Below are 11,856 nucleotides of genomic sequence, written 5' to 3'. Positions count from 1 at the left end.
GTAAAGAGAATTATAATAAAAAAAATTTTATATTTAAAAATAAATAAATTAATGAAAAAGTAAGGGAAGATAATATATATTTTTTATATTTAGAAAGAGATGTAAAAAAATAAATAATAATTAAAAATATAAAGATATTATTTTTTATTAAATAAAAATTTATTCTTTATAATTAATTATTTAAGAAAAATAATTGAAGCATAATAATTATTGTAAATTATTGAAATAATAAATAATTTAATAATTAAAATTAAATAAAAAAATAAAATTAATTTTATTTCTGTAAGAATTTAAAATTTATGAGAAAAATCAAGTACATGAAAAAAAAATATTTATTTAAATTGATAAATTAGAATTATTTTAAATAAATATAATTAAATTTTTAATAAAACATTAAAAATATAATAAAAAAATAAAATTATTTTCAACTTACACCTCTACTTGCTTCATATAAGAAAAAATAAAATTTAAACGGTAGTAAATAATAAACTTTCCCCCTGCTTACCCTCACTTACTTACCCCTCCTCTTTTATTCTTATCTACCTTTTCCACACGCCCATCCAAACAGCGTGCTAGTCTTGAGCTGCCAACTATCTAAGACCCTATCCCCGTAAGCTTAATTGAATTCCCTACACGCTCTCTGTACTCTGTCCCTTCCACAGCCTCCGGCAGCGCAGAGAGATAAAGAGATGATGAACAAGACATGGAAGATAATACCAAGACCATTACTAGAAACAATCCTAAACAACCACGCTCAGCACCACCGCGTCCCTCAGCCTCTCATACTCCATGGACCCCGCGGCGTCGGCAAAACAACCCTCATCCTCGAACGTATAAACTTCTCTCTTTATTATGCAACCTAAAGATTTCTTCTTCTTCTAGAATGCAGCCTCTAATACCATTATTTTGCTTTTGTTGCAGGTCTCCTTAACGACTGGAACAAAGGTCCTCATATCACTGGTTATGTGGACTTTGCTCAATCGATCAAGGGCCACCACCCGCAGCACAACAACTCTTTCCCATGGGCGTCTTGGTCTACCTGTGATTCTTCCACTCTTTCCAGTTGCAAAACCCAACTCGAAACTTGCCTTGAATCAATGGCTTATAAGGGTATCCGACTTGGCACCATTACCTCCAATCAAATCTTCTCCACTCTAAACAAATGGCACCGCCTTGACACTGCCCTTCGCCGGATAATAATCCTGAATAATCCCAGCAGTCCCTCAAGATCAAGAAATACCATTTCTGACAAGGTTTCCGGTTCGGTTCTTTGGGAGCGGGCAGTTTTCGCGCTATCTGCTCGATCAAATGCCAAAGAGATTGATGAGCTTCTGGGATTGGAGGGTAAAGGAAATAACTTGTCATTAGAGGAGGCTTCTTATTTTAGAGAGGCGATTGTAGCGTTGAGATTGGCTAAGGAGGTGATTAAGGTGCAGCAAGGGTGGAGAGCTAATGCCATTGCTCATTTGAATAGGACTGGTGGATTTTCTAGGTCATTGGCGAATTCATGCACCGATTGGCCTTGTTTGTTGCTCGAGTTGCTGTCACAAGCTGCTGAGATTGATTACTTTCAGGTAATGAAGAATAAAAACATTGGCTCTGTGTGTTGCATTTTGTTAATTCTGTGCGGTGTATATAATTAATGCAATTTCGTTTAACGAGTGTTTTGCCTATTGGGTCATGAATTTATTGATGAATGGTTTTTCCATGTGATTTTGGCAGCCGAAGTTGGTTATAAACAATATTGAAGTTCTTAAAAATGCCATTTTAACAGATGATTCAATGGTGTCTGCACCCCTGTATCATGACAGTTTGATATGGAGAATTATTGCTTTGGGTGCGAATGAGAGATGCCTGCCTGTTATGCTCATCTCATCTGATAGGTTAGGTCCATTGCTTAGCCATCTTTTTTATTTTCTCAGCCCATGCACCGTCCTACTTATGCAATATTCAATGTGAAGTCCTATGCGTTCACTGAGTTTAATTAGAGTTTATTGTGGTCTATCATTGAAAAGGTTTGGAATTTGAGCCTGTACATAATGGTTCCTTCTGACAAGTGTGTCATGTGATGGTATGGGTTTAATATTAAACCCTCATTATTTCATTATGCACCTTCTTCATTTCTTTATCACATCTCGATTGGTTTCATCCTGATTGTTGTTTTTCTTTGAAGTTTATTCCTTTTCAATTGACAAGAAAACTGTTTCACAAGAGCAAACACGTTGTATTGTATTTTGGTTTGGTTTGGTTTATAACTGTTATAAGTTTGGAAATTGGCAGCTTCAAAGCTTTGCTTGTTTCTAAAATAATAATGGAAAATTGTTTGTAATCTAACGATGCAATTTGCTTAGTTATCATAATTTGATAGGTTTGCTTAAGGTGTATAATTAGTCGATAGTCAGTACCGCACCTTGCAAATACTCTAGACATGTAATGGCACAGTCATTATCAGAAATTCTTTCTTTATTTTCAGGCTTGCAGCACCAGCGCTTGTTTTCCTTCTGGGCATGACTCTTGTAGGCTATTGTTGTTATTTAACTTCAACATTGCATGGTCATTATCCTTGTTTAAATGCTAACAAGGATTAATTTTCATGAGCTAAGCTGAAATTGGTTGCCGAAATGGACTCCAAACTTGACCTTCTGCCTAATCATAATTAGTTTTTGTATACAAGAAGTATTGAGTTGTCCTGCACAATCTGTGCTGGCCATGCTTATTTTATACTTTTCTATAGTTATCAAATATTCTGCATATTGTGATATCTGTTTCTAATATTTCCCTCCTCTCATCTGATTTAGAATTCTATTTAATGCTGTTGCTGCAGCTACTATTCATACCAAGCCTACGTGGATTTTGGATTTCCAGACATATTCATCTCTCGTGAGGTAATCAGACGTGAACTGCTGCTGCTGATAATAGTCCTTACTCTCTATCTGTATATTGAGTTTGTGCGTGCACCTAAGCGATCTTTCCTGGTTAAATTTTTGTGGAAATAGTAACTGTTCTTTGATGCTGTTTTGTTATGGTTGAGAATACCGTGAGATTTATTTCTTTGTGGCCAAAGTTTAATAGATTATGTTAACTGTTCAATATACTCCTTTCTGTCATGTTTTTGATTCATATCCTCTGACAGGTTGAGGGTGAGAGGCCACTTGAAGGTGCAAGGCTTGAACTAATTTCAGTGAATACTGAATATCACTGTAAACATAACTTTTGAGTATTAAAACAGTGTAGAAACACAAACAAATTGATTGTCTGCAGACTGCATGTGTCTTTCAAAATGTATGTTTTGGGTGAAAACATTGGGGACTAAAGAAGGGATGAGAAACTATGAAAAGGTTATATTTTCACTTGTTTGGGAGGGAGCGTAAATTGAAGTGAAAGTGGGGTTAATGGTTCAGACGAAAATTATCACACAAAGCTAGTGGAACATGGACTGAAACTGCTTAAAATGGTGTATTTACCCTTATGTATGTCACTAAAATGCCAAGGATGTAAATCTAATTTTTATCATAAAAAGCTAACCTTCAGCTCCCTCCATTCTCTTTCCATCCTGACAAATGAAAATAGGTGAAAAATGAATATTCACTTCCATTGCTTTACCTTCATTTTTGCCTCCACTTTTTCTCACTCCCAATTTTGTTACCAACCATGGTGTAACATATTTTTGTTTCACTTGATTAGACCGTTCCATCTAATTAGATTTTTGTATTTTGGTGATACAGACCAAATATATACATGCATTATTAAATATTATGACTTTGGTGTATGTTGCTTATACCAGTTTTCTTCATGTACAGACCTTTGGATGGACTGCACAAGAAGCTAAAATGCATATGGTTACTGACTACTTCAGTCATTCCGAGGTGAGAAATTTTTGGTTAATTTTTTCCTTATAGTTTATATTTTTATCAGGAAAGACAGGAAATTAGGAAACAAAATATTCTGAATTTCTTCATGCCCAAATCACATCTCAGTGATTTTGGTTGAATCTTCCTCCCATTATCTCTTTCCCGCTTTCCCAATAGTATTATCTTTAATTATTTGCAATCTTTATGAGATCAAACATTGTTTGTGTGGAATTGTAGTGGGCGGTGATTGTTGAGGTGCTTGGGCCAAACCCTCGGCATCTATTTGAGCTTTATGCACTTAAACAAAGCAACTATTACCAGATGTAAGATTATTTACTTTTTGATCGTGCTCTAGTTGTCCCTAATATATACTGATTTATGATGCTTTCATAGATTCTATAATTAGAAACTAAATTTATTTCTTTTCTACATATAGATGGCAAGTTTATCCGGTTGGATGCAATTATAGAATTATAAAAGATCTCAAGTCACATTCATTATTCTCTCATATACGTGAACATGCACAAATACACACCCACACACACACACACACACACACACTCTTGTGCACACACACTTTTGTGCGCATGCGTGTATTGGGACATCATATTTTGTTAACACACACACACACACACACACTTTTGTGCGCATGCGTGTATTGGGACATCATATTTTGTTAATGTCAGTACATTGTCTCATGATGTTCCACACTACACGACATTCCATGGATATCTCTGATATCCCCTTAATGTATCCAGGCGGTGTTACATTAGGGAATATAGATTTGTAGTAGATTGGAAAGAAAGCTATGACATAGCATGACTTACTGCCTACTTTAGCATTGAAGCTGAACTATGTCCATTTAGAAATAACACTACATTTGCTATTTCTTTGTTGCCATTATTAATTGCAGCGTATTGGATGACAAGGCTAGTACATTTGAGGACATCATAGATGCATATTTAGCATATTTGCAGGTAAGTTTCGCTATGTCTTACAACTTAGCATTTTGTTTTTCTCCTGAACCTAGTGTTTTAATTGCTCATTTAGTTACTCTTGGTTAATTTATGGAGGAAAGTTCTTCTATCTGCACTTTGCTCCCTAAGATCCAAAGTACTGAAGTACCAACGAGTCCATAAGTTGCTTCTTCCCTTTCAAGTTTAATTTTGTTAAGATGTTCTATTCAATACGAGGCCAATGCTAAATGGTCGTCCTGCTAATGCAGGGGCATCAGTTTGATTTGGATACAAACTTAACCTTCAAAATATAGTATGAATTCGTGTTATTATCTATCCACAGTTTGTGTTTGATGAATTTACATTCTCTGTTAAGTATCGCAAATCCTTTTAGTCATAGATTAATTGGTATATAACCTTAACCTTTAAAATGTAGTGTGAACTCCTGTTCTCTATCCCATATGTTTGTGTTGATATATCTACTTTCTCTGTGTTTATATCAATTATGCCTCAACGTCTCCTGTTATTTCTTCATCTTAGGTCACTGTGGTTAATCCTGCCATGGATAAAGCACTTGGAATCCTGCAAAAGTTTGCTGATGATGCACGAAGTGGAAAAATTTCAAAAGATATATTATGTTTTGGTGCTCCTTGGAGGCATCCTCCAAAGAGGGACGACCCTGCTCTTTATTTGGAATGGGCTAAGCTTCAACTAATGGACTTTGTTCAATGTCTAGTTAACACGGAATTTGGGGTAACAATTTCTTTCAGAAAAAATAAAACTCAACTGATGTGGTATTTGTTTTCTTGTCATGTCTGGTTTTCTTTTTCTTTTTATTTGTGGTTTTCTGTATAAAAGAAAAGAAAAACTTAATATGTGTTTGACCATGGAGTACGTTTCTTGGTCTCAAAGACAAGTATTTAATCGGGGAATGTGCCCAGGAATTGGACTAAAAGATTTTCTGAATGCTTTTTATTAGATTTTTACACTGATTTGAAGTGTCAATTTGACATGGGTAACCATGTCCAAATATCCCAATCTGACTTTGGTGCTTTAGAGCAATGTAAGGAGTCAAAGTAACTATGTAGTAGATATTTGTATAGGCTTCAGAATATCAAACTTGCTTATTGAAGGATGTTTTTAAACATTATCTACCTGTTACTAAAATCTTAAAATCTGTGTATGCATGTCTAATTGTCTCTGCATAATCTAGTAATGGTTTTTAATGTCTTCAAATGATTTTTAAATGTAAAAAGTTTCCTCTGACTAAAAAAGTGGGTGACCTAATGCACGAAGCATCCCATACTTTTGGTCTCTGGGAGGGTTGATGTACACAGCCTTATCCTTGCTTTGCATAAAGGCTGTTTCCGTGAAAAGGTTTCCTCAGCTTAGAGTTGGAAAATGTGTCAGATTATATTTCTAAGCTGCTGCAGTGCCTATCTCCGTTCTTCATAAATGTTTGTCCCTTGTATAATTCTCAGTTCCTTCTACCTGGTGCAGGTTAATTATCTGGCAGACTATAGCCTTGAGATCTTTGATGATCCTTGTACTCTTGCATTGTTAGAGGTATTTTCTCTTCTATTTTTGTTAGAGGCATTGCTGAGGTGCTTTTGTATATGTTTTGCCTAAATACATATGCATCCACAAAGATGTGACCTAAGCTGAATTAGCCTGCAAGATAATTGTTATGGTTTCATCATTTGTGCATTTTTGTTGTAGTACTGCTTTTACTTAAAAATTGTAGCTATGTCATGTATTAATTGAATGCAGATTTTACAAAGAATGCATAATTGCTGCAATAGTGGAGTTTAGTTATTTTTGACCTTTGTTCAATTTCAGTTCCACAGCAGATCTTTGTTTCCTGAGATAAATTCATTCCATGTATTTTCCTAGGTTGGTTTGCTTTATGCCCAACGTGATCCATCCTTCATTCGCCCTGTATCTAGAGGCATTCAGAGATGTCTTGTGAGATGGTAAGCAATCTTGTCCTTTTGAAATACTAACTTAAAAACTATGTTACTTGGACCCGAGTACGAGTGTAGGAAATGGGTACATATCCGTGTGTCAGACTTATAAACTTTCTAAATAGAGAATATGCAGATATGGATCTAGATTTAGACATTGGTACTTGGATACGTTATGTAGATTGAAAGGGTTGAAGATATCTACCCAAAAGGAGCCGGCCACAATTAATGTCATCTGTAACTATTGAATTCTCGAATATTCAATATTTTTTTAACTTGTTTTGTACCCATTCTTTAATTCAAAGTTGCATTCTCTTTTTCACTTATTTTTTTTACCTATCCTTTAATTCAATATGCTTTTCATCTTGAGAGATCTCTGTCCCTCTAGTGTCCAATTACATGAATATGTGTTGGACACATATTCCATGTTGTGTCCTGTGTCATGTTGTGTCAACCCGGGTATGGCAGGGCAAAATGAAGAGTCAGAGTATCAGAGCTTAAAAATGCACATCAAAGTGCCATATACTCTTTGCTGACTGGTGTTGGCTTACAGGCTTGTCCAGGAACGGATGTGTATGAGTTTCCCGAATTTGCTCCAGTGTCTGTGGCAGCGGATTATACGTGGCCGTAGTTATCGTCATTTGATGCAAGAAGTGGGCTACAAATAAAACAAATTAAGTATGTGTTGTACCTTAGATCAGAATTTATCCATAGTTCATTTAATTTTAAGGGCCAATGAATGTTCACACATCTATCTGACTCCTGAAGGGTATAAGCTTCTGTTTTTACTATATATGGAAACCTCAAACCAAATGATTGGATTCAAATTTTTGGTTAACAGGAAACATTAGTCCGCAACACTTGGTGCTAAAATGAGGTGCTAGAGGTTGGTAAACTAATTACTCTTCAAGGTGGTTGTCATCCACTGCACCACAGAAAATATCTCAGGTTCAAATTTCAAAATGAAAATATTTCTTAAAAAGTTATGTTAAATTTCTTATCTACTGCAATGAGACATGGTCAGATTTTTGGGATAATCGGATGAAATATGAGTTAGTTGATTTTCATAGATAGTTTTGTGAATGCCCTAGTTTGAATCATATCATAAACATATTATACATTTGAACTTGCAGGATATATTTTGACAAAGGCATATCCATCGAGGCAGTTTCTCATTTAAACATAAAAGTGTAAGTTTACTTCTGAATGCTTTCATTTGTCGCAAATTTACTTCCAGTCCACAGATATTTTTTGCAGTCATTATGACCATATCAACAAATGTGATTTAACTCTTAAACATTCAAATGTATTGGATTCCATTGAAAATTTGATTTATTCTTATAAGAAAATTTGTAGTATTATGTAAATTTTAGCTTAATTAGCCACTTTTTCCAGGGCTGCAAAAGTTTACTGCAACATTGTTTTGCTGAACTGAATATAGGTAATTTTATTATTTCTATTTTTTTGCTATTTGTTAGAGGGTGCAGATGATCAAATAATGCTGATATGGAGGAATATTTTGATTACTATAAGATTTTCCTTTCCTTACTCAGATTTCTTACATTGTTGCTTTTATGTAATTAGGATTTAGGATTATTCATCATATCACCATAGCCAAATGCATGAACACGCCCCTGAATATGTTTGGGAAATTTATTGAATCTCTGACTACTTGTTTTAATCCATTAAGCCCTTCAAGTTTTATTTTTGTGTCCAATCAACTCAGTTCCTTCATACCACCATGATGGTGGGTACGCACAAACTGATGTGGTGAAATATATCTTAGTCGAAAAAAGTTGATATGACTTATCTCATTACATAAAATGGATTAAACAAGAAAAACTCTTTCAATTTGTAATTGATTGACATTATCAGACTAAAAGAGCAACAAAACACTGCGATTGATGCATTTGGCCTTTGTCTATGCCTAGTGCACTCAAGAACTTGATTGATGAGGTACCATGCTAATAATGGACCAGTTCTCTCTGAAAATGATGCTATTTTTAATCAATGAATTTCTTAATGTTTAGGTTGCTGTAGTGCAATTCATTGGCTTTGAAGTCGCAAGATTTGATGAATGGATCTTTTTCATTTGAAACTTGGAGGTGATCATGGTACATAATGAGGTTAGTATAGTCATCTCCATTCATGTATTGATCAAGTATCCTACTGTTTAGATCAATTTGTACGACAAGTGAGAGAATAAAAATCAAGTTGTCACTTGTTAATGACATTACATTTACACAATGCGTAAGCGGATATATAAAGGGGCCACTGGCACTCTCCCTCATTTGCATGCATCATTCAGCAATTGAATGGCAAAGATGGCAAACCCATATTCATTTATGTGGATCAAGATCAACCTTCAGTTGAAAGCATTACTTAACAAGGCAATTATTTTGTTTAGATGTACAATTTTTTGCTATTTTTGCATGCTACAAGCACGTTTCTGATAAAATGTGTGCATAGTGAAAATTCTTGACTAGCTTTGAAATTCAAGAATTAGTGCAATGAGCAGAATGAAGTTTTTGTTGAGGTGATAATGCGTAATGAGAAATTTGTTTCAAGAATCCCGAATTCCACGTTATATAATAATAATATAAATCTATCAACGAATGGTTCAGATTTTATGGGGCCAGGGTCGTGACTTTTGAGCTGAGACACCTGGCATTGTCTGTTGAAGGATCCAAAGTCGACGAATCCATGTTACTAGTCATTATTGCTTGTTTAATTAATCATATTTTGCGCCTTTGCCCAAAAGCAAAATTTTAAAAGGGTTGATGCTGTTGAGCAAATGCTGTGGGTTCGATATCATATGTGTGAGATTAAACCCTAAAACATCAAGGATTCAAGGCTCGAGAGTGATTGATTAATGTCCTCTTGGTTCCGGCTGTGAAGGGATGTGCTGTGGACTAAATCCATTATTCTCCTGTGGCTCCCCTGACAAATCAGACGAGGAGGAGATTTCAACTTAACGTGATTGACGGAGGCAGAAATATTTGCAACAGCATTGAGAATCTGAACCTGAGCCTATGATGTATAACAGTTGTTAAACTTCGCGGATGTCATGGCTTTTTTTTTAACTTGCAACCGCTCACCCAATCATTGCTTTTTCTTCTTTATATGCACAGCGCTACAGAATCCAATTATTATTTTACTAAAAGGAAACGAAATGAGTTTAATTGTTTAAATAGGATTTTTTTTTTAAACTTATTTATTATAAATTTAAAATATAAGATATACAATGAGTTTACTTATTAAGTATATAAATTTTATATATTTGTGTGTTGAATTTATAATAATAATTATTTATTGTTGTAAATTCTACGTGTATACAATAATATCAAATAAAAATTCTCATGATGAAGTATGTCTTAGACAAGAATTAATTTCCTGTTAAGTACTATGGATTGTTAAATGAACCAATTAAGTTGAAAGTCTGAGGGTAAGACAAGGCTTCTTTTATTCATTTTTTTTTTCTTTTAAATTAAAACTGTTCCTTCTTCATTTGTATATAAATGATAATCATATAATTTTTCACTTAATTTGTAATTCTTTTAAAATATATATATTTTTAAAAGTTAAATTGAATTCTTTTTGGTGCAAATATAAACCAAAGAGGCAGACATTCTGGCAATAAGCATTATGCAGTTATATTCCTCTGCCTATTTCAGACTATTTCACTTCTCTTTTTCTTAAATTTTGGATCTTGTTGCTTTATTTCCTCTATTATTCAAGTTTCCTATTTCACTACTCAAGAGTTGAGAGCTGCAACAACCATGCTTTTGACCAACATTATATATCAATGGTCTCCATGTAAGTGAAACTCCATATTAAACCTTCCTCTTCTTCTTCTTCTTCTTCTTCTTCTGAGCCTACTAAGATATTGTTATTACTGAAATTTTTTTTTTTTTTTTTAAGTTCTTTACTTCATTGATCAACTACAGAACATTATATTACACTGAGGCTGCAGCTTGCAGGAGTTAGCTATTTAGAGTGAAGAAGAGCAAAAATGAACGGCTTGGATGGATTCATGCGATGGAAGAATCTAAAGCAACGACTATCATTCAAGGGCCTGGGTTGCTGTGGTGGAACTTGGACTCCTAGAGCCACAATCAGGACCATTATAGAGGAAGACGAAGAAGAAGAAGAAGAAGAAGAAGAGGAACCCATTATCATACAAGAGCAAGGAAGCGATCAACCAGTGGTCAGCTTCGCCAACGCAAGTCAACTTCCCGTGGGGAACAGTAACAACGACGCGGCGACTGCTGGGATTAACCTTGGAATGGCATTGGCTGCTGAGCGCAATTTGCGGAGAGAAAATGTGGGTCCCCTGAAAAATGATGGGCCTGTCAAGACCCTAATGAGACTGATTGAAGAGACAGACGGTGTAGATTGGAGGACAAAGAAAAGGAGGGAAAATGAGTATGGAGGAGGAGGAGGAATAGGGAATGAGAATGATTGGGTGTGCTGCGTATGCATGGATAGGAATAAAGGTGCAGCTTTTATTCCATGTGGACACACCTTTTGCAGAGTTTGTTCAAGAGAAATGTGGGCCAATCGAGGGTCTTGTCCTATCTGCAACCGTTCGATTCTCGAAATCCTTGATATTTTTTAAGTTGATTTGATTTTCTTCTTTTTGACTTTTTGACCCCTTTTTTGGCCTTTAATTTGAATCAAAGGTCCAGGATTTGGCTTAATATTTGATTTTTCCCATATATTGATTTTTTTTTTCCCCTTTTAGAATTTATAAATCTGAGTGTGAAAGAACACATGCAGTGATCAGTGATGCAGATTGCAGACACTCATGAAATAGCAACAGAAGCTCAGTCTGCCCAGATTTACACTCAAATTCCATAACTTTGATTTTGGTATTCTTATCACGATTTTCCTACCTGCAGAATAAAAGGTCTTTCCTTTTGATTGGTTGTGGTTGAGGTGGAATTCGAACCCTCAACTCAATGGTTTGTAGTCATATCCTCCAATCTTTTGAGCTAGACCTAGTCACAGACTTGGCTATCGATTCGATTTGGGTCAAAATTGGCATTTCAGGGCATGAATAGGAATTGGGCTGGTTGGTTATGA

At 35.0% G+C, this 11,856-nt stretch overlaps 2 protein-coding genes across 12 annotated transcripts; both read left to right on the top strand.

Annotated features, from left to right (window-relative positions):
- The first annotated feature begins 553 nt into the window (after positions 1-553).
- Positions 554-9,939, top strand: LOC110651157 (uncharacterized). Of its 8 annotated transcripts, none has more exons than XM_058129208.1 (16): positions 554-831; positions 922-1,574; positions 1,723-1,883; positions 2,825-2,885; positions 3,801-3,866; positions 4,089-4,174; positions 4,765-4,828; positions 5,348-5,560; positions 6,308-6,373; positions 6,701-6,780; positions 7,325-7,449; positions 7,613-7,719; positions 7,905-7,961; positions 8,167-8,212; positions 8,802-8,897; positions 9,670-9,938. In XM_058129208.1, exons 1-11 carry the CDS (start codon positions 690-692, stop codon positions 7,437-7,439), a joined length of 1,707 nt encoding a protein of 568 aa, XP_057985191.1. In that variant the 5' UTR covers positions 554-689; the 3' UTR covers positions 7,440-7,449; positions 7,613-7,719; positions 7,905-7,961; positions 8,167-8,212; positions 8,802-8,897; positions 9,670-9,938. The 8 variants fall into 8 exon arrangements, with proteins under 8 accessions (XP_057985191.1, XP_057985190.1, XP_057985193.1 ...); XM_058129207.1 differs by lacking the exon at positions 9,670-9,938 and adding an exon at positions 9,396-9,661; XM_058129210.1 differs by lacking the exon at positions 8,167-8,212 and having other exon boundaries at positions 9,670-9,939.
- A 195-nt stretch (positions 9,940-10,134) lies between these two features.
- LOC110651155 (uncharacterized) lies at positions 10,135-11,487 on the top strand. Of its 4 annotated transcripts, none has more exons than XM_021806398.2 (2): positions 10,135-10,587; positions 10,752-11,487. In XM_021806398.2, the coding sequence occupies exon 2, from the start codon at positions 10,784-10,786 to the stop codon at positions 11,387-11,389; it is 606 nt and encodes a 201-aa protein (XP_021662090.2). In that variant the 5' UTR covers positions 10,135-10,587; positions 10,752-10,783; the 3' UTR covers positions 11,390-11,487. The 4 variants fall into 4 exon arrangements, with proteins under 4 accessions (XP_021662090.2, XP_021662089.2, XP_021662087.2 ...); XM_021806397.2 differs by having other exon boundaries at positions 10,136-10,587; positions 10,719-11,487; XM_021806395.2 differs by having other exon boundaries at positions 10,137-10,587; positions 10,693-11,487.
- Positions 11,488-11,856: the final 369 nt, after the last annotated feature.

This window comes from Hevea brasiliensis, chromosome 10 (genome assembly GCF_030052815.1).
Source record: "Hevea brasiliensis isolate MT/VB/25A 57/8 chromosome 10, ASM3005281v1, whole genome shotgun sequence".
Lineage (NCBI taxonomy): Eukaryota > Viridiplantae > Streptophyta > Magnoliopsida > Malpighiales > Euphorbiaceae > Hevea > Hevea brasiliensis.
This window is presented reverse-complemented; position numbering and strand designations above follow the sequence as displayed.